The sequence below is a fragment of the Erythrolamprus reginae genome, chromosome 1 (assembly GCF_031021105.1).
Source record: "Erythrolamprus reginae isolate rEryReg1 chromosome 1, rEryReg1.hap1, whole genome shotgun sequence".
NCBI lineage: Eukaryota > Metazoa > Chordata > Lepidosauria > Squamata > Dipsadidae > Erythrolamprus > Erythrolamprus reginae.
In genome coordinates this window covers 119,804,884-119,831,467 of record NC_091950.1, presented here as the reverse complement: position 1 = coordinate 119,831,467, position 26,584 = coordinate 119,804,884, and the positions used below count along the sequence as shown (strand labels likewise).

Sequence of the window (26,584 nt, the reverse complement as noted above, 5' to 3'; positions counted from 1 at the left end):
ATTGACCTTGGTTGCTCTTATAAAGCTAAGGAATGTTAACCTGGCAAGTATACAGGATAGGAGACAGTCAAGAAACTGTAGACTTGAGACTAGATCGGGATATTGTGGGGGGAAGTAATATTTCTGGAAATGGTAAATCACTTCCATATAATCACCAACATGGAATAAATTATAGATATTTATAACGATAGGATTTCCTCAGGGGTGAAACACTACTGGTTAGGCCCTAACTATTGGAATGTCTCATGCTCCATTCTTAATAGGGCAACAAAATTCTTTGTGCCATCTATTTTCCCCACAACAATAACCTTCTAAGGTGAGTTTGCTGAGAAAGAGCAACCCCCTTGGGGGTTCTATGCCTAAGGAGGACTAGAGCTCATGGAACTATCAGTTTCTAGGCCATCACATTGTAAACAGCAAATTTCAATCCTTCATCTCAGGTCCTTCAGGATTGGGCGGCATAGAAGTCCAATAAATAAATATTTAGTCCAGTCAAGGGGGAGAATGTAAGGAGTAAGTACTTCTCAGCTCTCCTTCAAAGAGCCATGGTGGTGCAGTGGTTAGAATGCAGTATTGCAGGCTGACTCTGCTCACTGCCAGAGGCTCGATCTGCACTGGCTCAAGGTTGTCTAAACCATCCATCTTTCCAAGGTCAGTAAAAGGCAGATAGATTGTTGCTGATTGATCTGACAGAATAGAGTGATATTTACCTTGAATTAAGAAATGTTTCTTTAAGAGATTGAATTTGGGGGATGTAAGCAGAGATTGCACTCTGGGTAATATAGTCCATGACATGCGACCATATCTGTATATTCTTATTGGCCATCGAGCCATACCTCGGCTGCTGGGTAATTGTGAAAGCACACCAGCAGGCCTTTTAAGTCTTAACAAAGGACCATGTAAGCAGCAGGAAGATGGGGAACAATGAATCTCTTTTCACCTTTGTGTAATGGCACAGATTATGGACATAAGATTTAGAGGAATTTCATCTCTCAGTAATTGATATGAAGATACCAGACAATAAATGCAATCGGCATGATTTACCCATTTGCGTGGAGTTTATCCGACCGCTTGGACCAGGACACTGACTGTAAACTGATTAGAGAGGGTTGTAAAGCTCCATGAAGTAGTATGTAAGTTTAATTGCTATTGCTATTGCTATTCATTATGGAATGCTAGTACTGTAGTAGGATGAAACTGAAGGGAAGCTGCTGTTGTAGGCACTAACACATGCAATGATGAAGCACTCAAACATAGGTTGGTGTTGTTGCTTCATGAGAGATTTTGTTAGATGTTGTTCATTTAAAAAATTAATGTATCCATGGATTGTATGCCAGAAAGCTGACTGTCTGGGCATAAAAATCTCAGTGGAGGCTTTGCATAAGTGGAGTCAGAGACAGTGAAGCCAGTGTATAAATAGCAACCTGTCAGACTCAGTTACTTCATGTTGGCTGCATTGCCCAGAAATTAAATTCTGATTGTGCAGGAGAATCTTATTCTGGGGGAACCTGCAGATTATCCCATGTACATCCCTAGTGCAGAGGTTGTGACATGTTGTAAGATTGCTAGTAGTTTCTCCCAAAGTGCGAAGTTGAAATGGATCTGGACCAGTGCCATCCATCCATCCTGATCCCCATGGTTCCCATCAGGGACAACAGATGGCCATGAATGTCGGCCTTTTTGACCGCAGGGAATGGAAATTCATGGCCAAGGCAGTTTATGCAGTTAAGCTGTTCATTATGGTGAACTCCTCTGGTTCACAGACAGCCTTGCAGAGCCAAGTTCTATTTTTGATTCTTTTCTTAGAGAAATGGATGGGAAAAGAAACTAGAGTCAGATCTGTGTGAAACAATGGGTATGTCTTTAGGTGAGAGAACTCCAAATGTATTTATACAATTAATCTTGTTATTGGGTATCTCATAATTAGCTAATTAATTAATAATTGCATTGGATTAACTCCAGTGATGGGCTACCAAATTTTTACTACCACACTGTGGGCATGGCTTATGCAGGATTATTATTATTATTTCAACATCTTTCAGTGTAAATTGGGTGCTCTGGGATGGAGCTCCATTTTCACGACCCCACTGTGTTCCTCCAAGCAGTAGCCCAGCCCTGGTTAACCCCCAATTCAACATGATTATTGAAGGCTCTTCTAAATAGCTCTGTTTTTACCGACTTCTTAAAGACTGGGAGGAAAGATATATTACGAGTTTTCCATAAGAAAACTGTTCCTAAGGACCATAAATGAGAGATATTGATTTCTGACCCTTCCTCCACAAATATGCAGGTGTGGGAAGGTAACCAGTAGAAGGTTGTAGCTGGTACGCCCAAATATGGAGTCCTGGTAGTGAAAATGGGGCTGCATGTGCAGCTCCAACTGACCGGTGTGCATGTGTGTTGGTGCAAGATTGAACTTCTGCACATGTGCCGGAAACCAAATCTTGTGTGAGGGCATGTGGATGAGTGAGATTTCGGCGATTCTTGCCAATTTTTTGCTTTAGTGCATGCGTGGAAGCAAAGATATCAGCTAAAATTACCTGGTAACAGAAGCAGCTCAAGTGGAGAACATTATAGCCAAGGCTACAAATCAGGAAGAACGGAGTGCCTGATCATTGTTCCCAGAAGCAGGAGCAACAAGACCCAGGATTCCAATTCAGGCATAGTTTGTCTATTAATTATTACCTTTCAGTTCTCTGCAACATGAGAAAGTGAAAGAGAAGTGAGGACAACTATTTTGCTCCCGCTACTCCAGCAAAATATTTATCATTGGACATATTGACATATTGGAATATTTATTATGGACATATTGAAGGACATCCTTCATATTGATATTTTCAAACAATAGACATGTGAGTTCATTTTAAACATATCCTCCTCTACAAATAAACTGTGTTGAAAAGATGGTTGACTTGACTTTTCCATATTTTGAGCATCCTGAATGAATTAATGTCATTGTTCTAAATTGATGTGGGACAAGTTTCTGTGTCCTTTATTTTTTTCTAGAGTATTACAACTATCCAGTAGATGAATCCATCTGTCCGAAGAAGTACAAGAATATCCCTCATCTTGGCTTGAGAAGCTCCTCGGCCTCTTCTGAATGGACTTTGGTCAGACTAACCCCAGAAGAAGAGAAAGCTCATCACAAACCTCTGGCAGTTCAAGTCGTAGTAACTAGTGATGGAAGCAGGTATTGATTACTGATACAGATTTACTTCCTTGAATGAACTTGATCCAGAAATGATAGAACACAGTTGTCAGAGTAAATAAAGGAGATGATGCGAGAGATACCAGGAACACTCAATTCTTGCAGCTTGCGCAAAGATCTTGTGGGCACATGATTCACTGGCAGGAAATCTTTGCCTCCCACACAGTTTGAGTCATACAAGGTGGGGTGGGGGATTAAATCCAGATTAGGTTTGACAACAAGATTACAGTATGTAAAAGCTATTGATGTTTTCAAGAAAGCAGCTTGTAGAATACAAATATACAGTCTATATTTCCTGGTCTATACTGTATTTCCTTTGCACTGAGTTCCTTCAACCTTTGTCCTTTGAGTTCCATCATTACCAGGTCTTTCTTTCTGAAGAACTGTCAATAACTTGATAGGCTTTCAGTAATGTGAGTTGAGAGGCTATTTTTTTTCCTTTCATTTTTTGCTGCCTGGGAGCTATGGCACTTGTAATCGAACACATGTCTAGCAAATAGAACACCTGTCAAAAGAAAACCTGTAGCAAAATCAACCAATGATGCTTATTACATAAGTAGGGGAAAGATACTATACATGTGTAAATTGTTGATGAGTTGTTTTGTACCACTTGCTGGTCAGGCTTAAGACAACCAGATCTTTCTACTCTTGGATTCCTAGCTCAGAACTAGAGTCAGATGTTTCTGGAAACTCAGCCATTTTTGCATCCTCAGAAGAAATGTCGCCATTGCCTAAGCCCATCTGGAATTGTCTCTCATCTTCAAAGAGATCTCCACTGCCCTCCACAAATTTGGAGAAGGGAAATGATCGCCTTGAAAAATCCAAAGCTGCTAGTGGTAAGTTTCTCTAAGCACCAAATCCCTATGATTCCATCAAAGGGCACTGAAATAATTCAAGACATCCCCATTGACAAAGTGTTATGAGGTTCAGAAGATGTAATGAGGTTGAATTGAGTGGCGTGGTGGCCTAGAGGTGAAGATGCTCTCCTCCCACTCAGAAGGTTGAGAGTGCAATCCTAGGTAGTGAGAGTTGTTTCTCTAACAGGACGCAAAAATAAAATATCTGTTGTGGACTCCGTGTAGGCATCAGGAAGGGCATCCAGCCAATAAATGCTCAACACAATTCAGTCACCCTGATTCCATCCCAAATCAAGGAATTAGAGCAGTGATGGCAAACCTAAGGCATGGATGCCACAGGTGGCATGCGGAGCCATATCTGCTGGCATGCGAGACGTTGCTCTAGCTCAGCATGTGTGTGCTGACCAGCTGATTTTTGGCTTTCACAGAGGCTCTGGGAGGGTGTTTTTGGCTTCCAGAGGGCCTTTGGGGGAAAGGGGGAATGCATTTTTACCCTCCCCTGACTCCCCGGAAGCCTTTGGAGACTCAGGAGGGCAAAACACGAGGCTACAGGGCCCACCAGAGGCTGGGAAACAGACCATTTCCAGCCTCCAGAAGGCCTCCAGGGGGCAGGAGAAGCTCGCCCAGGCATTGAATTATGGGTGGAGGCACTAGCGCATGCACGATAGCTCAAGTCCACCCTCTTTTGGCACTGAGGAAAAAAAGTTTGCCATCAATGAATTAGAGAGTTGAAAAAGAAAAGAAAAAATGCAGTTGGGTTCTCTATTTTCCCAAGCACTTTTTATCCATCATTTCTAAATTCATTCCTTTTTTTTTCATTAGATAATTAAGCCAAAGGTAGACTCCATGGCCTGAAGATTTATGCATAATAGGACCATAAAGTACCACTTAACAACTGGATCCAATGTAATCATAATGCAGACAATTGAGTTGATATATTTATAAAATATACCATTATATAAAATAATACTGATAGAACTCTGAAAAGGAATGCTTTCCATACAGTCAACATTTGTTGTATGCTTTTTAAAACAATGGAGCTTTATTTTGTTTCTAAATGCTTGGCTTTCTTAACTTGGCCTGCTCCATGTCGCTACAAATTTCTCAAAATAGTTTCCTGTATTACAGAATTGTTCAAGGAGAAGAAATTGATTGTTTGCTCTGACCCAGTGATGGCGAACCTATGGCATGGGTGCCACAGGTGGCACGCGGAGCCATATCTGCTGGCATGCAAGCCATTGCCCTAGCTCAGCTCCAACGTGCATGTGTGTGCTGGCCAGCTGATTTTTGGCTTGTATAGAGGCTCTGGGAGGACATTTCTGGCTTCCAGAGAGCCTCTGGGGAGATGGGGGAGGGCGCTTTTACCCTCCCCCAACTCCAGGGAAGCCTTTGGAGCCTGGGGAGGACAAAACACGAACCTACTGGGCTCACCAGAAGTTGGGAAACAGGCTGTTTCCAGCCACCAGAGGGGCTCCGGGGAGCGGGGGAAGCTATTTTCACCCTCTCCAGGCATTGAATTATGGGTGTGGGCACTCGCGCATGTGTGAAAGCGCGCTCCCACATTCTTTCGGCACCCGAGGAAAAAAAGGTTCGCCATCACTGCTCTAACCACTCCATACCTAATACAATTGTAAAACAATATCTTGATTAAATCCATTGTTTACATATTTTAACAAATATATTTTAATGCCCTCTACTTTTAATCCTAATACAGGTAGTCCTTGACTTACAACCACAATTGAGCCCAACATTTATGTTGCTAAGTGAGACATGGGTTAAGTGACATTTGCCTCATTTTATGACTTTTCTTGCCACCATTCGTTAGGTAAATCAGTGCAGTTGATCACCGAAATCTCTCACACGAATGTGTCCTCTCACAAGATTTTGCTTCTTGTGCATACGCAGAAGCGAAATATTGCTTGGGCGTGCACAGGCGCATGGCGGGAACACAAAGCTGCATGCACAGCTCAATTTTCACTATGGGTGTGGCATCCTGATCCGAACCGGTAGCAACCCGCTACTGTCACTCCCGTGGAGTAACAGCCATGCATCCTCCCTCTCCCACACATTGTGTTTTACACATACAAACACACACAGTCATAACCCCTCCTTGCCGCCACCACCCTACCCACCACTTTAGCTTCCGCCAGTGATGGGCTATGAGCTGGACCGCTAAATTGCACTTCCCACAGTGGCTCATTTATTTATTTATTTATTGGATTTATATGCCGCCCCTCTCCGAAGGCTCATAAGTTCTTGTGGGACCAGCCCAATTTTGCTGCTGCACCTGTGAAGATAGCAAAATTGCACCCTTGTTTTGGTGAGGTTATACCTCCGGCTCCGTGTGCGATTTTGCTACCTCCACAGGTGCAGCAGCAAAATCGCGCTGGTCCCGCAAGAACTTACGAGCTGCGGTGGTGAGGGCAATTTAGCGTTCCAGCTTGTAGGCCACCACTGACTTCTGCACTGCTTTTTTCCAAAGTGATCCACAGAGTTCCCTGGTTCATAAAGTAATTTCCCCTTTGGGGCCTCCCTTACCCTTTGCTTTCTATCTCCCACATTGCTCTTTTTCGCACCGTCATTGTTTGCTAGGATTTTTTCCCCTTGAAGTCAGTTGTGAGGATTATGTAACTTCGACCAATGAAAAACAAATGTTTCATTTTCTCCCTCATTTTGGAGTATGTGTGTGGGGGGAGGGAACCCCCACAGGCAAGAGAAACAATAGAGATATAAAAACAATTGGGCATAAATGAGTTCTGATGTGCTATACAATTGTACAAAAATGGAATAAATTAAGAATGAAACAACTGAGCCATGGCCTTTCTAAGGGGAAAACAGGTTGGAGAACATTGCCCCCTAGTGGCTGATATTTAAATATTTATCTGTCCACTTGAAACTGTGAGGTGTCATTGCCTTAGAAAAATTGTAATTTTGAACTCTTCTACTTGAAATGTGAACTTCTTGAGGGAACTGTTCTGTGAAGAAGACTTGACTGAATTTTTTATTGCTATCAACTACAGCTGGTTTTGTCAAATGTGGATGATAAGGAGGGGTAGGATGTCAATTTTTCCGCTCCAGTTATGGAATAACTCCAAGACACATATCCAAGCAAAACAAATTCAAATTTAAAATCTCACTGTGCTTATTGTCAAGGTTTGGAACTTCCTGTGTTTTAACAAACACCTTTTGTAGCTGTTTCTCCCCCCTATCTTTCCTCTCTAGCATTACAACGAGCCTACAGTCTTCGTGACTCTCCTTCATCAAAAAAATATCAGAACTGGAAAAAGAAAATTCAATCAAGTAAGATATAATCTGACTAAACCATCTAAAGCAATTACTCCTTTAGCTACCTTCTTCCCTAAATGATTTCATTTGTGTTGAGTTTTCATTTACACCAATTTTACAACCTTTGTGCTACAGATGTCAATCCAATCACTGCAGGTATGAAGTCAGGGATGTCAAACTGAAGGCCCAGGGCAAGATGCAGCCTATGGGGTGCTTAGAACAGACCCATAGGGCCACTCTGGAAACAGTGAAGGACCAGCCCACAGTGCCTTTACTAGCCAAAATGGGCAGCTGAGCTCTGTTTCCAGCTGTGCTGGCCTCCTGCAACCCTCTGCCAGCAAAAACAGAGCCCAGGAGGGCCGCACAAGCTCCAATTTCACTGGCAGAGGGTTGCAGGAAGCCAGTGCCAGCATAAACAGAGCTCAGGAGCACTGGCAGAGCACTTGGACTGCCACAGGTACCCCTGACATGAATGACATTGAGCTGGCCATGCCCACTCTGGCCACACCCACTCTTCCCCCCCAGGATCAAACACAACCCTGATGCAGCCCTCAATGAAATCGAGATTGAATCACACAGCTTGTTAACTGAACCCAGCTTCCCCCATTGAGTGAGCTTGTCCCAATTCAGCTGGGAAGGTCACAAACCATGATCGCCTGGGATTCTACAACTGATTCTGCAATATACATTGCCAAGCACCCAAACTTTATTCAAATGACCATGGGGCTGCTGCATCAGCAGTTATAAGTGTGAAGACAAGTTGTAAGTCACTTTTTTGGTGATAAAAAGATGGTTGTAAGTCAAGAACTACCTGTAATGTCCACCTAATCCTATGACTTGATTATAATTACTTTTAAGGAAATGGCTTTGATATAAGAGAAGATATATGGGGAAACCACATAATTTTGCTTCCACAATATTTTGCTTCCTGGTTCCTGCTGGCTATTCATAAAGCAGTTTTTCCTCCTCAGAGTTTCAAAGACATGAGCACCACAAAATATGGACTTTGGACCTACAATGTGAATTTTGTAGTATTGTTGCACTGGATAACTAACGTGGGTCTTCTTGATTTGCTTTATTTCTCTTCCTGTCTCTTTTCAATGTATTCTTAATAATTGGGCATAAGTCTAACCTAGCAAGAACCATGTATAAGCTTTACTGTAGAAACTAGGACCAACAGACTCTTTGATATACAGTGGTACCTCGTGATATGAACCCCTCGTGATACGAACCCCTCGTGATAGGAACCCGGGGTTCGGAAATTTTTTGCCTCTTCTTACAAACTTTTTTCGGCTTACAAACCCATCGCAGATCGCAAAATGGCGCTCTGCTGGGCGTCGCCCCCTGGCTGTCACCTTTTAAAACAGCCGGTGGGCTTCTCGGCGTTCTCCCGAACCTGAACCTGAACCCGAACTTCCGGGTTCGGCGTTTGGAAGAACGCCAAGAAGCCCCCCGGCTGTTTCAGAAGGTGACAGCCGGGCGGCGGCACCCAGTGGAGCGCCATTTTGCTATTTTTTTTCTTTTTGCATGCATTAATCACTTTTACATTGTTTCCTATGGGAAACAATGTTTCGTCTTACGAACTTTTCGCCTTACGAACCTACTTCCGGAACCAATTAAGTTCGTAAGACGAGGTATTACTGTATTATAAATGATATATTTTCAGTGGTTCCCAAGCCTCCATCAACAAAGCAAGCATTTGAGCCCATTCACAGTGCTGCGAAAGCATTGTGAATGAATCTTTACATTGAAAGTACATTGTACATTCATTTATGTTACCCTCAGATGGGAGATTTCTTCATTTTCCTCCACAGAACACAGCATAGTCCAATTGGCCTGAAAATCACATATTTGGGCTGATCCATCTCAGCTCTTTTAAGTTCCATTCTTACTGCTGAAAAAAATTTGTATCATCTTTAGCATCTTGGACTTCTCAGAAAAGGCTGGCTGGAAACATGTTTTGCTTAAGGCAAAGTTGAGACAAAAAAGTCTATTTCCCCTTTTGAAGAATGGTGTAGAAGGCTCAGGACTGATACTTAGATTTTTGATATGGTACTACCAAGGGGAGGAGTAGCTATCCTTGTATCTGAAAATTTAATTTATATGCCGCCCAGTCCTGTGGGACTAATCTAGCAACCTAGATTACGCAGACAGTACAGGTAGTCCCTGTCCAGGGGTGAGTTCTAATTTTTTTACTACCGGTTCTGTGGGTGTGGCTCATTTTTGGGGTGTGGTTTCGTGCTCATGCGGTGTGGGTGTGGCTTTATGGTCATGTGACTGGGTGGGTGTGGCCAACTCAATGTCACTTACATCAAAGGGTACCTCACCTGGCCCCTCCCCTCCCAACCATTCCTTGACACACCCAGTCTGAACATATCTATAGTTCTGTAAAAATGTGGTTCACCTTTTTTAACTTTATTATCAATATTATTATTATTTATTAAATTTATATACCGCTCCTCTCCAAAGACTTGTATAGAACATGTATGTAGTTTCATGGACCACTGAAAGGAGGAAATGGCTCACATGCTTTGCCCAAGAGTATATAATAGGTAACAGTCTTTTAAGGGACTGCCAGAAAGAGGGGTGGGGGCAATAATTTAATAATAATAATAATAATTTATTGGATTTGTATGCCACCCCTCTCCGCAGACTCGGGGCGGCTAACAACAATAATAAACACAACATGTACAATCCAATAATAAAAAACAACTAAAAACCCCTATTATAAAACCAAACATACACACAAACATACCATGCATAACTTGTAAAGGCCTAGGGGGAAGAGCTATCTCAACTCCCCCATGCCTGGTGGTATAAATGAGTCTTGAGTAGTTTACGAAAGACATGGAGGGTGGGGGCAGTTCTAATCTCTGGGGGGAGTTGGTTCCAGAGGGCCAGGGCCGCCACAGAGAAGGCTCTTTCCCTGGGGCCCACCAAATGACATTGTTTAGTCGACGGGACCCAGAGAAGGCCAACTCTGTGGGACCTTATGGGTCGCTGGGATTCGTGCGGTAGCAGGCGGTTCCGGAGGTAATCTGGTCCATTGCCATGTAGGGCTTTAAAGGTCAATGTATGTTCCAAAGCAGCAGAAGGCAAAACAAGAAGCAGTGGATGGAAACTGAACAGAGAGAAGCAACTTAAAACGAAGGAGAAACTTTCTGACAATGAGAAACAATATAGGTGCAGAAATATTTCAATCACAATAATTCCACATATAAAATAGCCATTCGTGTAATACAACCCAAATATTTTTCAAAACAGTAATTAGGATTATGGCTGATGTTTGACAGCAAGCCCTAGAAGTCAAAGATCACAGGAGTGCTCCTTTTTCTGCATGTATACAAAACATCACACACCAGGGATGGCATATTAAGCAGGACTTATGCAACCTGATGTATAAAATAAACACACACTTATTTATGCTTCGGACATTGAATGCATGTAAATGCCTGAAAAATATGTCGTAGCCCTGGGCAAAAGAAATCACTCCTAGGTGTAGGGACAATGTAAAATATTAACACATGATAAATAATGGAACAATTAAAAATAATAGCATAGTTTTCTATCTCCTTCCTTCTTTCCTTTGTTCCTTCGTTTCTTCCTTCCTTCCCTCCCCCTCTGTCTTTTCTATCTCTTTCTCTCAAATACACACATACACGCACACACACTTTCTTACTTTCTTCCTCTTTCATTCTCTATCCCTTTCTTTCTTCTCTCTCTCTCTCCTTCTTCTAGCTCGGGGAGAAGCAGCTCGGCTGAGCTAGCCCCCCCCCTTTCTTGGGTGGATCTGGCAGGAAGAGCTAGCTTCTTTGCTGGGCTTGAGGAAGGGAGGAGGCAGAGCTGTTGCCCAAGGGTGAGAACCTCGACCACCTCTGGGTTAGGGTGGAGAGTTGCCTTGAGAGTATCCTTCTCCAGGCAAGGGTGAAGAAGAGCCACCACCCTCCTCCTTCTGTGGCTCCTGCCCAATGATCTCTCTTCTCTGTCCCATTCATTCATTCATTCATTCATTCATTCATTCAGACTTCTATGTCACCCTTGATGTGAGTGAAGTCAAGTTGGCCACCTTTAAGCCAGTCACATGACCTTTAAGCCACACCCTGGTGACATGATCGTCAAGCCCACCTGGTCACATGGCCGACAAGCCACACCCACAAAATAAGCCATGCCCACAATTTGGTAGTAAATTTTTTTTTTGCAGACCTTCACTGGAACAGGTCCAAACCAGCAGGAACCTACCTCTGTCCCTGTCTCAACTGGGATAGATCTTGCACATTACAGTTGGATAGCTGCTAAATGCAGGGAGATGTTAAAAGTTGTTTGGATGGTTAAACAAATGTGCAGGTCATTAAGTGGAGCACAGGTGTTTCAGAGGCCCCTGGGAGGCTTAGTGCAGGCCCTACCCACCTGTGCTCCGCTTCCAGTCTCTCAGGGGCCCTGCAAGTCTGGGCCTGTATTCCACCCCATCAGGTCTCTCCCAGCCTTGTCACCTATTGCGCACTTACATTTTTAAAGCACTCCAGAGCTCAGGTTGGGGAAGGAGGGCATGCCACTCCATTCTTACGTCAAATGGTCCCATATGAGCAAGCAGTCACCATTTCTGAATTATGACCCTGCTTCATTTTCCACTGCCCTCCCATCATCAAACATTTTCCACCAGAGGCCAATGCTTTGCTCTGGCAGGCGAGCCCAGCTTTTGACATCCAGCGGTGGGCTACTGCCTGGACGGTGGGGGGGAAACGCAGTGGGGTAGAGAAAATGAATTTCTACCCTAGATCACCCATTTTGCACTGAAAGACGTTGAAAGAAAATGCAGGGCATCTTGCATAAGCCACGCCCACAGTGTAGTAGTAAAATTTTTGGTAGCCCTTCACTGTTGACATCATACAAAATGTTCTGACATGCAGCTTATTCTTGAATTCACCATGCACTTTAAGGCAATTCCACAAATAATGAATAATATTGCCTTTATTTGTATCTACAAATATTTTCCTTTATTGGTAACAGTGCCTTTGATTACATTTTTGTATTACATTTGGATATAAAAAGCCATGTTTGCCCTAGCTGTCCAATTAGCACATAAACTAACGAATAAACAATTTGCAAAAATCTTAATTCTTTTACAAAGGAGAGAGGGGCAGGTGGCAAAACTACCGCCACCTCATTTTTAATTTGTTCTTCTCAATTAAGTCTGTGTTTAAAATGCTGCTTATTAATTCTGCTGTCGTTTTGTATTTTTTAAAATTCCCCCTGTGTGTTTGATGAGGCATCTCCAGAGGGAGCTAAAAGCTTGTGGGAAGAAGGTATTGAATGTTAACATGTTCAAGCTAATCTATTTACTAGAATGAATTGTTACCTACGATTAACATATTCTGCCCAACTCAATGATTATATTCTATTTGGGTGAAAACCAGAAATCCCAATGGTAAGAGTTCTAGAATTTCAAAATACATCGTTTTAATATTTGAATGTTACTCTTTTTAATTTTTGGAAGTACAATCCGTATTATTCTCTTTAAATTTGGATGAGGTTGGGAACTATCCTCAAAGCCTACATAAAAGAAGCAAATTGTTAAAGATATGGCTTATGCACTATATGTAAGTTTAGCTATATATAAATTAACAGATAACTAGGTTCGGCTTTCTCTGATCCTACTTGCATTTTTATCTTTTTTTTTGTAATGTGCCTTTCAATGTGCTGAATGTTGGCTCTCAATTTAGACAATTGTACCTTTAAAGATTTCAGATTTATGTATGTTGCATAGATTACATGATGTTCATAGGTGTAGGGGGCACTTGAAAATGGAATTGTTGTGCACACCTTGTTGTTACAAACTAGTTTGAATGGGGATATATTCATCATATTCATCATATTTATTTATTTTTATTTATTATTTAGATTTGTATGCCGCCCCTCTCCGCAGACTCGGGGCGGCTCACAACAAGACACAACAAATCGTAACAAATCCAAATAAATTTAAATATTTAAAAAGTTTAAAAAGAATCCCAATATACTAACACACACACACAAAAACATACCATGCATAAATTGTACATGCCTGGGGGAGGTGTTTTAGTTTCCCCATGCCTGATGGCAAAGGTGGGTTTTAAGGAGTTTACGGAAGGCAACCATTTAGCCCCATTTTCTTTCGATTTCTTCCACACGTATTGAATATATTAAAGACACACCTGGAATACTGAACCTGAGGATATTCTTCAAGTATATGACAAGATAAAAACAAGAGACAAAGGGGTGGAGAGATAATTTGGGCAGGCTTCAGTTGAAATGATGTCACTTGCTTCAAAAAGCAGTACAACCCTTGCATGCATCCAAATCTGAACAAATATTTTTGGCATTTACTATTCCACTAACAAAAAGAAAAGTATAAGTCATACTACAGTATGTATAGCCAAGAATTCCTGTTGAAAGGGTGAAGGGTCCATTGCTTCCCATGTTGCAGAGAACAAAACATTTCCACCATTACTGGATGATGGTGGAGGGAGGGGGGAAACGACAACAAGTCTTTGACAGCTGCTACTTGTGTCCCCCGCTGAGCTTAATTGGCACCACCAGGAGCTGAGCTGAGCCATTCAGTCAATAAAGAGAAGAGCTGCCGGCCTTGAATTCCATTGTGAAGAAATCTGAAGGTTGGTGGGAAGCAGGCCAGCAGTGAAAATTCTGCTCCACAATTCTTAAGGCGGGGTTAGAGGAATATAGAGAGGAAGCAGTATAAATGCCTGCATGACAGGCTGTTGTAGATTTACAATAGGAGAGAATAATTTCGCCCAACCATTAGACTGTGGGTGGATGGTCTGCATATGACATCATGTTAGGACTGTAGCCATATTAGGCATTGAGTTTTAAAGAAACAGGTACAGAGAAATCAGAATTCTGACTTTTTGTTCCTTTTAGAGAGTGAGGTTTTTTCCGTGAAATATCCATGTCTCTTAAAAAGGCAATATGCATAGCCAATATGCACTCTGCTGCACATTTCGAAGCTAAGGGAATAATCATAATCATAAAATCATCAGAGGTCTTGTAGGAGCATGGTGGCTCATTAGCTTAGGATGCTGTGCTTAGGATTGGCAGGCTCATGTTTGAGACCCAGTTGCTGCTTCGGGACGGGATGAGCTCCTGCCACGTGGTCCACCTCCTGGCAGTCCTACAGTTTGAAAGGGCGTGATCACAAGTAGATAAATGGGTACCACTTTAATGGACATCCCGCAGGCAATTGAAATGTCACCATTCAATTATTTCAACCCAGAAGCACTTCAGTGCTCCCAACCAGGCGGGGGTTGCTGTTTACCACTGCTACCAGTACAATGGGTGCTCAGCTCCATGGTGCCAGCATACACGTGCATGCGCCCCAGCAATATTTTGCTTCTGCGCATGGGCAGGAAGCAAAATCTTGTGAATGGACGCACCCAGGAGAGAGATTTTGGTGATTTTTTTGGCTTCTGTGCATGAGTTGAAATCTTACATGTGCCGAAATCTGACGTGCACGCATCCTCTCGTGAGATTTTGCTTTCGGTGCATGTGTAGAAACAAAATCTTGCTGCAGTGTGCACACATGCACGCCAGCGACCCAGATCTGCATGCACAGATCCATTTTCACTACCGGTACCCAGTGTGGCCCGTACTTGCTTGCAACCCAATACAGTACTGCTCCCAACACAACTCTAGTACAGTAGTATCAGAAGTCTTCTAGTGCAATCCCTTGCCCAAGAGAGGTATTCTCATCCCTTCCAAGACAAAAAAACCTGTCTGTTTGCTTAAAATCGTGGTGATGGAATACCCGTTACTGTCCCACTACTTAATAACAGTTCTCACAGTTAGGAGATTCTTCCTTCTTTTGAATGGGATCTCCTTCTGTAAGCCTTCTAGCTATCCGTTTCATTTAGGGATCCCTAAAGAATAAATCCATAATCTCTTCCCTCTGACAACTCTTCAAGTCTTTGAAGGCCTTGGTCTTCTCTTCTTTAAAGTAAACATACTTAGTAGAATTGTCCACCACCATCATTTTAACTTAACAACTCATTTGTCCTTTTATAGATTTTCCTCTTTTGTACAAGAGAAGTGGACCATCTTTGAAGGATACTTCTGCCAGTCTTCAACAAGATTTTGAGGAGGGTTGCTTTAAGACAGAGGTAGGTGACCAAAAAAGGGCAGCACACTGTTTTGAACTTGCTGTATCATTATTATTATTAGTTATTTATTTATTTATTGTATTTATATGCCGCTCACGCCAAAAGGACTCTGAGTGGCTAACAATTGGAATAAATACAACAACAATAAAACCAGTTAAACTCTAATAATAAAAATCAATAATAACAACAATATAAAAAACATACATACTTACAATTCGCCTAATTCCAGGCCTGCCGGAAAAGCCAGGTCTTATCTCTGGTAGGGTGGAGATAATGTGGATCTCGGGAGGCAGTTGGTTCCAAAGGGTCGGAGCCACCACACAGAAGGCTCTTCCCCGAGGTCCCGCCAGCTGACATTGTTTGGCGGATGGGACCTGGAGAAGGCCAATTCTGTGGGCCCTTACTGGCCGCAGTGAGGTATGAGGGAGGAGGCGGTCCCATAAATAGCTTGGCCCTGAGCCATTTAGGGCTTTAAAGGTGACAACCAACACCTTTACCTAACATACATTGTTTAATATTTAAGGGAACAATGTTAAAACACAGTGAGATAGATTTGACATTCAGAAGGCTTCAGTCTATGTTACAACATTTGCACTATGCCACTAAATAAAGGTATCAGTGCATTTAAGATATTGAAATCTGAATATTGGAAAGGGGAAATGACTATTCTTTGCAGTATTGTTTGTCATACATGAATTAGCATGTATGGCATCATGGCATCGGACCAGAATATCTCCGGGACCGCCTTCTGCCGCACGAATCACAGCGACCGATTAGGTCCCACAGAGTTGGCCTTCTCCGGGTCCCATTGACTAAACAATGTCGTTTGGCAGGTCCCAGGGGAAGAGCCTTCTCTGTGGTGGCCCCGACCCTCTGGAACCAGCTCCCCCCTGAGATTAGAACTGCCCCACCCTCCTTGCCTTTCTTAAACTCCTTAAAACCCACCTCTGTCGTCAGACATGGGGGAACTGATATAACTTCCCCAGGTCTATATTATTTATGTATGGTATGTTGTGTGCATGTTTGGGTTTTTAGTTTTAATTATTAGATTTGTATTCTACATTGTTTTTTCTATTACTGTTGTGGAAATTGTCCTCCTACATCCCTGAGTTTTGATGTTAGCAAACAGAGACACTTCATACGTCAATCAGTCCCCCAGCACACATTTGTTTTTATTGCTTGTAGAGTGAGTAATTAACTTCTAAGGCTCTTCTATTAACTTCTTGAAGGGTGCATCTGCTCTTGGCCTTCAGGGATCCAGGCCCTTCTTTCCTGAAAATTTAAAGCCTTTTATCCTGCAAGAGCCTGAATACTGTTTTGAGTTCCAGTGAGGCAGAATCTCTTCTCAGCCCCGTATCTCTAACCCTGTCAGATAGAGTGCCTTCCGTCCCCTGTCCTATAGTCTCTCCTATATCTCATATATCTTCTCTCCTATATCTCTATAAGCTTCATTGTATATTATTGCGTATTGGGTTAAATAAATAAATAAATAAAAATAATAAATAAATAAATAAAAATAATAAATAATAAATAAAAATAATAAATAATAAATAAAAATAATAAATAATAAATAATAAATAATAAATAATAAATAATAAATAATAAATAATAAATAATAAATAATAAATAATAAATAATAAATAATAAATAATAAATAATAAATAATAAATAATAAATAATAAATAATAAATAATAAATAATAAATAATAAATAATACATAATACATAATACATAATACATAATACATAATACATAATACATAATACATAATACATAATACATAATACATAAAAATAATAAATAAAAATAATAAATAATAAATAATAAATAATAAATAATAAATAATAAATAATAAATAATAAATAATAAATAATAAATAATAAATAATAAATAATAAATAATAAATAATAAATAATAAATAATAAATAATAAATAATAAATAATAAATAATAAATAATAAATAATAAATAATAAATAATAAATAATAAATAATAAATAATAAATAATAAATAATAAATAATAAATAATAAGAATAATAGACTTGGAAAGAACCTTGGAAGTCTTGTAGTTGAATCCTCTGCTCAGGCAAGAGACTCTATATCAGTGATGGTGAACCTTTTTTTCCTCGGGTGCTGAAAAAGCGCAGATGTGCGCTATTGCACATGTGCGAGTGCCCAAACCCATAATTCAATGCCTGGGCAGAGCGAAAACAGCTACCCCTGCACCCTGGAGACCCTCTGGGAGCCAGAAATGGCCTGTTCCTCAACTTCTGGTGGGCCCAGTAGGCTCATGTTTCGCCCTCTCCAGGCTCCAAAAGCTTCCCTGGTGCTGGGGGAAGGTAAATATGCCTCCTCCATCCCCCTGGATGCTCTCTGGAAGCCAAAAACACTCTCCAAGAACCCTTGTGTGAGCCAAAAATCAGCTGACCACCGTATACATGTACACATTTTCCCGTTTCCAGCTGTTCATTTCCAAATATTTGGAACAGTAGTTTATTTATTTATTTATTTATTTATTTTGTCAAATACATAATACACATTGAAGAGAAAGATATGTAATAATATAAGTAAAGAAAAAAATAGAAGAAAAGATATAAAAGTATAGGTGAACATATTTGAAAGGAAAAAAAGATAAATGAGATAAGGAGAGACAATTGGACAGGGGACGGAAGGCACACTGGTGCACTTATGCACACCCCTTACTGACCTCTAAGGAACCTGGAGAGGTCAATCGTGGATAGTCTAGGGGAAAAATGTTTGGGGTTAGGGGTTGACACTACTGAGTCAGGTAATTAGTTCCACACTTCAACAACTCGGTTGCTGAAGTCATATTTTTTACAGTCAAGTTTGAAGCGGTTAATATTAAGTTTGAATCTGTTGCGTGCTCTTGTGTTGTTGCAATTGAAGCTGAAATAGTCATTGACAGGTAGAACGTTGCAGCATATGATCTTGTGGGCAATACTTAGATCGTGTTTTAGGTGACATAGTTTTAAGCTTTCTAGACCTAGGATTGATAGTTGATGGATTCTTCACCACCACCCTTCTCCCCCAAAGCAAAAGTGTTCCGCTTCAGTTTGGCACCTTTCCAAGAAGGTTTCCGACAAACAGCAGGATAACAAACCTGCTTTTGTTCTGTTTTGTTTTCATTCACAAAGATGCACTCAGGGTGAGCAGACTGTGAAAAAAAATGCACAAAAACAGGATGACGTTGCTTTCTTCCATGTCTCAACTCCAGGAAAGGCATGATTATATTGTCTGATAATTTTTCTAAAAATGACCTTTGGAAAAATTCTGCACACTGTTAATAGCTTCTGATTTTGCCAACTGTACCGGGATTAACAAGCCAAGCTGTAGTGTCTATTTGAAAGCCATTTTCTTTCATCACAGGGGAAAAAATTAAATATTAACAAAAAATTCAAATAGAACATTTTCAAGTTGTTACTTGGAGATGGAACAGTCTAAGTTTTTTCACAGAATTTTCTGCAACTAGAATTCCTGATAGTTGTTTCAGAATTTGTATAACACATTTGTAGGTAAAATAAATCTACTGAAAATATAAAAATCATGAAAAAAATTAATAAAAAAGTCAGCTACATTTTTCAGTTAATAAAAAAAACATACATTATATCCTTTTTCAATAGTGTGGTAACATATTATGTTTAACATGAATTCTGCTTTTATAAGGACGTAATTAATAAACTTTTAATTTTCTTGAAAATGAGGGTCAAATTGACTTTAAGTGGAGCTACTGCCAATTCATGTCTCATATCTAATTATAACTTTAATTCTTTACATATTTTTATATTTCCTGCTTTGCAAAACATTCCCAGGCAGGAAACGGCATCTGTTATGTTTCCCTATGATCATTTATTAAAATGGATATAGGAACAGAGTTAATCACATCCCACATTTCATTATCTCCTTCAATAGCGCCTACATATAACCATCCAATAAGATAGCAAAAATAGGGAAACACTCTATGTTAAAGTATCTTTTCTTCCACTGATGTCACCAACAGTTTGCTATTGGTTCAGACAAACTGGTCCGAACCAGGAGGAATAGATCTCTGGTTATGAGGATTCATATGAATGGTTAGTCCAGAAATGAAAAAGCAGATTGGAAACATAAATGTATTTTTGTCCATAAATGTCTAACTTGCTGTAGATTTTTTATAGCAGGAAGAAAACAATACATGTAATCTCTTTTCTGCCATAGTTATATTTGCTGAGGTGTATATCTTAGGGATCCTATTAAGAAAAGCAACAAAGCAAAAATTTAGAAGGAACCGGTGTGGAAATTAGTGGCGATTCCTCTCTGCCCTCCATTTCACTGCTAGGTTTCCTCTATTTCCAAAGTTCAAACAGAAACACACTGTGTACTGGGAAGAGTTTTTGAATCTAAGTTATGGAGTTTAAACCTTCTAATCAATTTATAAAAAAATGAAAGTTGTGGCCTAAATTGCATCTGACCATTAATCCAGTCAGGGTCAAAGAGATGCTGTTGATTATTCAACTACACTGCATAATTCACAGTTCTTGTTCCTTCTTCAATTTGGCTGGAGATTCTTGTTTCAGACCTTTGTAGCTAAGGGCAACAGAAAATTGCTAAGATCCCTCCATCTATTCATCCCTCCCTCGATCCATCCATCCAATGTAGGGCAGCTTTTCACTTAGAGAAGTGTGTTTGTTGAGCCATGCTGTTGAGGAATAAGCATCTCTTAATAATGAGGTATAGTTGGAAGACACAATTAGGAGGGCTGTGTGTTGTCTAGCTATGAGGCAGCCTATTGCAAATAAAGACGCCTACAATTACAACTACACAAATATTTTTATTGCTCTCAGAGGATCTTGGCTACCATTACCATCAACACTGTTCATTTGCTGTTTTTATTGGAATGATCTTCATCTTTTCAACAGTTTTCAGCTCTCTCTGATGCCTTGATATTTATATGTGCATTTTTAGAACTGATTTCTTTGAAAATCCTCCCCAGATAGAAGCATGGCTGAGGAGCTACATTTTTCCTCTAAAAATAATCTTTTTATGCATTCCTTACAGCTGACATATCCCAACAACATTCCAGAAACTAAAGCACATTTCCAGCCTCACAGTCCAGAATTTCACTCCAGAGAAAAAAACACCAATGAACCTGGACAAATTCCTTTCTATGTTCCTCATCGCTGCTGCGTAGGTAGCTATCCAGTGGCACATAGTGAATCCCTTTCTCATGCTGATTGGACTACCATTCCCAGTTCTCTTAAACCTGGTGTCAACCACTGTGGTACTGATGAACAATATTTAGGAAATGAGGCAGTAAACAGTCAGCAACTGACTTCAAGACTGTTTACAAAAAACTCAGATACATCCTCCATTAACCTTGATGAAGGAGATAAAATTGCTTCTGTGCCTGCCAAGGAACAGCAAGACAAACCCTTAAACAAAGCTAAAAGTAAAATTATGAGGAAGTTAACCCGTACACTGACGAATTCTCAACCAGAAGGGACAAGAACTGCTCACCAGGTCCAAGGAATTCCAGGGCCAAAGAATCCATATTTTAGTAGAGATGAACACATTTCAAAGCAACTTAGTTATGCTGGGTCTTCTGAATTCTCAGATAGCCTTTTGCCAAAATATGTTGATAAATGTCCCATTGCTACTCAGCCTAGACTGTCACTGAAGTTAATGGCTAATGTCATCAGAAAATCCATATTAGAAGGTATGGAAAAAAGTCAGGATGTGCATACCAAACCTCCACTGGAAAATACCTTTAATTATTCTCAAAACCTGGCTCATCCTGAAAATCTGAAAAACACTAGGTTTCAGGAAGACTCCAGTGCAAAAATGCAAGAGTTATTTATGTTGAATACTACAGAACAGGGCATTGAGCCTCGGAGTTCAGTTATTTCTAGCTTTTCTGGTTCAATTGAAGATTTTCAGTATGATGATAAAAGCTCATATTATCCAAAATTTGATGTGCATCTAACATCACCCAGCGGTAGGCACCGTAGACATTCTTACTCTAATAAAGTTGATGTTCCCACACTTTTAGAAAGATTCACCCTTAAAGAAAATGCTCGGAAATCATATGTTGATTTTAAAGAAAAGAACATGCTGCATCCATCTTTGAGGTACAAAAAGAAAAGTGATAATGCTACACTAGATGGTCCAGTTCAGAGGAACAATGTGTGGAATCTGTTCAGCAATTTGAGGAATAAAGAAGATGACAGCATTAAAAGCTCTTTGTTAATGCCAGCTGTGGCTCCTACTACCATCTTTGATGTTGATCAAGTACTAAGTGATTCTTCCAAAGGAGAATATTTGGGTAAGCATGCTATTTAAAAATATTTTAAATTAAGGACGACATATTATTCATTTGAAACATATGCTGTATTTTATTATGCTACCATAAATCTGTCCTCCAATTTTCCCTGTGAAAGAGATTCTTGATTTTTAAGCCAGGATGCTTTAGAATGTTCTTTAGAAGAGCCGTGGTGGGGCAGTGGTTAGAACGCAGGCTATTTCTGATGACTTCCATCAATTTGATTCTGGACAGCTCAAGGTTGACTCAGTCTTCCAAGGTCGGTAAAATGAGGACCTAGATTGTTGGGTGCAAGATGCTGACTTTGGAAGCTGCTTAGAGAGGGCTGTAAAGCACTGTAAAGTGATATATTAACAGGGGTCTCCAACCACCAATCCATAGACCGGCACTGGTTTGCAGCATGCCAGAAACTAGGCTTGCAAACAAGCTAAGTCCCATCCGTTCGATGCAGACTAGAAAAAAACCCATGCCCACTCTGGTCCGTAGAAAAACCTCTCTCCAAGGAACCGGTCCCTGGTATCCCAAAAGTTTGGGGGGGGGGGCACTGCTGTGTAAGTCTAGGTGCTACTGACATGGCTATTTTTTGTAAATGTTTTTTTAGAGTTCCTTTTGATGCTGCACTTGAACTTCCATTATTTTTAAAAGGGAAGAGATGATTGGCTCATGATCACTTGTTTCATATTTATCCAACATTCTGCAGTCTTCTTGGCTGCCCATCTCCTAAACCAGTGATGGCGAAACTTTTTTCCCCTCAGGTGCCGAAAAAGTGTGGCCGTGTGCTATCACGAGTACCCACACCCATAATGCCTGGGGGGGGTGAAAACCCCCACCCCCTGGAGGCCCTCTGGAGGCTAGAAACGGTCTGGTTCCCAACTTCTGGTGGGCCCAGTAGGCTCGTGTTTTGCCCTCCCCAGGCTTCAAAGGTTTCCATAGAACCAGGGAAGGGTAAAAACGCCCTCCCCCATCTCCCTGGAGGCTCCCTGGAAGCCAAAAACACCCTCCCAGAGCCTCTGTGTCAGCCAAAAATCAGCTGACCAGCACATATATGCACGTTGGAGCAGAGCTGGGGCAGCAGCTCACGTGCCAGCAGATATGGCTCCACATGCCACCTGTGGCACCTGTGCCAAAGATTCGCCATCACTGTCCAAGAATGAAACTTTATTCACTGAAAATGTTCTTTCTCTAATGTCTTCCTTTAAGGGTGGATTAGATTAGATTAGATTAGATTAGATTAGATTAGATTAGATTAGATTAGATTAGATTAGATTAATTAGATTTGTATGCCGCCCCTCTCCGAAGACTCGGGGCGTGTTCCACTTACATTTGCCACTGGTTCGCATCGTGATGTTTCACGCATATCCCATTGTGCAACTTTGCTTCCAAGCATGCTCTAGTAGCAGGATTCAGCCCGAAACATAGCTGAGGAGCTGATCAGATGTGCTTCGGTTGAAGAAATAAAAATCAGTATTAACCCAGGGTGGGTGGAAGGGCCCTTTTTCAAGAAGCGGAAGAAGAGAAGAGAAAAAAATTTGCTATTTTTTTTTAAAAAAGAGATGGTGGTGGCCATGGACCAGCTCTGACCATGACATCATTAGCAGGTTGCTACTGGTTCGGGCAATCCAATCCGAACTGGAGGAAACCACCCCTATTTGAGATATAATTGAAATGAAGGAAGTTAGGGAGGTTTGCAGGCCCATTTTATAAAGAAAATAATGGAGCATGGCAATGTTACATGTAGAGGTCTAGCATGGCTGACTGTTCAAAACTGTATGCTGAAAATCAGGATACTCAAATTTATCCATCAATTTAGTCATACTTAAATTAAATGCAAGAACTCCATACAGGGCACTGAAAGATTTCCAGATGCTTATATCTTCTTTTATATTGTTTTGAAAGCACTTTCTTTTCTATGAAATGGAATGGGAATAATAAAAATGTATAACACAAAATAATGCAGAATAATATAGAAAAATCAGAGAGACAGAGAATTTCTAGCAATCTTTGTTCAGAAGAAAATATACAGGATACTGTAGGCCCAGATTTTCTTTCAGTTCTGAAGATGACAAATGATTTAAATTCTTGCATACCTTAACTGTTACTCATAGCTGTTCTGTGCATGGCCCTTGGAGTAACCTCCCCCCGAACTCAAAAATCATTTTTTAATGAATAAATCAAACTCTTTATTGATATAAGCTCACATAACAAAAAAGCAGATTTTAAACTGTGAGGCAGGGGTTATTTTTGTCTTCAGAGCTAAATGTAAACTATGTCCAGGAATGGCGTCAAAACTCAGCCTAATCAGCATTCCTTAGATAACAAGTCCATTCATTATTTAAGTATATGAATTTGCTCACCAAATTCTGAGCATGAAGCATCCAAGAGAGAATATATTTTATTGAGGCAGAAATCATGGTTTTAAAGCCGTGTTCGATCACACACGCACCAGCCTCACATCTCTTCCATTGAACGATGTTGAATCCCCATACCCCATTTCCCATAATCCTTTGCTTTTATACTGCCTGGAAGTGACATCACCACAAAGAGGCTCAGGCTATAAGCTAATACCTTTTACTATGTAACTCTTCTCACCTTCGCCATAATCTCCTATAGCGAGGGTCTATCTACTCTAATGTCTTCCTCATCCTCTGACTAGGACCGTTCCCCCGTTGTCATATCAACCCCCTCTAGTGGTTCCTTAGGTTTACTTAGGTCATTTTCTCCCTCACTCTCACTCTCTGACTCAACTGGCAACTCCCCTGGCCCAGGGTATCCATAGGGGCCTGGCTCATCCTCCTCAGAATCTGACATGATCTGAGTGGACAAGGCGCACTCACAACTAAAGCTATCTAATAATCTCATGGAATCATTAGGTTGGGCATGGATCAGTTGCTTGTGTGTGAGGAGAAGGGTCTACTCATTCACAGGATATAGATATATTAGGGGACCCATGTTATTTTTAGGCTCAACAGTTGATTGTAGCACTTATGTGGTAGGACTGTAGCTGTAGTAAGATCTGCTTCTGTACCCATCCGGTTTTTTAATTTCTTCTGTTAGTATAACCTAATCCCTACCCTAGAATTCTAGCATTGCTTGAGATTCTGAAGGAATGTCAAGTGCTATAAAGTCGATTGCTAAATCAAACCTACTTTGAGTGTAGATGCTAAACGACCCTGACTTCCTTCTCATTTGGATTTTGTTCTGACATTTCTTCCTTTAAATGCAAATTTACTCCAATTGATTCTAATGTAAAATGATTAATGAACTTTGATTTTATTTCCAGGTGGATTTCATGGAATTCTTTCACGAAATGTATTTGAACGCATTTCAAAAATGGCATTGTTGGAGCGAATGCCTTTTCTCAAGGGTCCTTCAGTACTCCTTGCACATTTTAGCATGATATTCTGCTATTATTTGGATAACTTTGCCGTCCTTAAAGATTTGTGATTCAGGGTCCTATTTAACCTAACCTCTCTTTTGTAGGTTTTGTCTGATATGATTGTCTGTCACTCCGTGAATTGTCAGGGCATTTTCTCTAACTATAGCTCCTGGCCTTAATAGTGGGTACTGCTCTTTTATGCTCTCTTTGGCTTAAAATGCACAGTAGCAGAATGACCTGTTGAAAGCGGCAGATTGAAAAATAACCTTCCATCCTGTGGCTAAGCCCTTCCAAATAGTGTATCCAGAGCTTCCTCTAAAGCAGTGTTTCTCAACCTTGGGCGTTTGAAGATGGGTGGACTTCAACTCCCAGAATTCCCCAGCCAGCAATGGGAGTTGAAGCCCACCCATCTTCAAATGCCCAAGGTTGAGAAACACTGCTCTAAAGCAAAGGAACCTTCTCTGCATGTCTGTGCAACATGCGTTTCTGCCATCCGTTACAGCAAATTCACACTTACCCATCTGAAATTAAGCAAGAAGCTCTCAATCCTCTTAAACAATGTGTCCTTGTCACTCATGCCCTGAACATAAGTGAATTCAGGTGTTAATCATTAATCTTGCAGCAAATTAAGTGCAGTAGCAGATGTTCCTTGTGCTTCTGTTGTTTAATTTATCAAGAGGAGGGGTATGAATTAGGCAAGCAAATTGTTAGGAGGGCGGTTCAATTCCTATTAAAACATAATACTGATGACCTAGGTAACAGGTTAGGACATAATAATGAAATCAATTTGGAATGCAAGTTATTCCAGAAATCCCCCTTCCTTTCTCACAGAGCTTTCTCCAGGGTTGCAATAGATGTGCTTATAAACAGCACCTATTGTTTAATACCTGCTGTGGTAGAGATTGAGAGAGTGAAAATATTAGTGATGTTTATTTAGATCTCATTAATGAAATATTTATGCTGCAGAAGGCTGAGTGATAAAGCCTCCATCAAGGCGTCCATTTGCTTCTGATTATATTTGTGACTTCTTTTAAAATATGACCAGACATTCTGACGCCGGCTATTTTACACTGAGCAGATGTCACAGAAGAAAAATGGGTGCCAGATGCTACAAGCCACATAAGAGTAATTTGTTTAAGAGCTGGCTCAGCCTTGGTGCATTTATTTATGTCCCTTGGTGTGAGATAACGTGGCTAACTTGTGATATGTATTTTAAGAACAGGCCTAGTTTTTAATATAGGGCGAGCCATTGTTTGCGCATAAAATTTGATATATTCATATTGGGAGGATGAGCACAAGATTGCCAGGCAGTGAAGGCCTTGAACAGTAGCCAAAATGTAATTAATGTAATCAGATTTACAAATTGTTGTTCGGTCTAGCTTTGAAAAGCTATGAG

At 40.6% G+C, this 26,584-nt stretch overlaps 1 protein-coding gene across 6 annotated transcripts in view; it reads left to right on the top strand.

Annotated features, from left to right (window-relative positions):
- MICAL2 (microtubule associated monooxygenase, calponin and LIM domain containing 2) overlaps nt 1-26,584 on the top strand; it is a 155,085-nt gene that overhangs the window by 110,090 nt on the left and 18,411 nt on the right. For 3 of the 6 annotated variants that reach the window (XM_070762985.1, XM_070762950.1, XM_070763004.1), the window contains 5 exons: nt 3,007-3,190; nt 3,869-4,044; nt 7,288-7,365; nt 15,403-15,497; nt 20,552-21,815. In XM_070762985.1, the coding sequence (XP_070619086.1) occupies nt 3,007-3,190; nt 3,869-4,044; nt 7,288-7,365; nt 15,403-15,497; nt 20,552-21,815 (1,797 nt within the window). Of the gene's footprint in view, nt 1-3,006; nt 3,191-3,868; nt 4,045-7,257; nt 7,366-15,402; nt 15,498-20,551; nt 21,816-26,584 lie in introns of all 6 variants that reach the window. The other 3 variants (XM_070762975.1, XM_070762967.1, XM_070762958.1) reach the window with 2 other exon arrangements.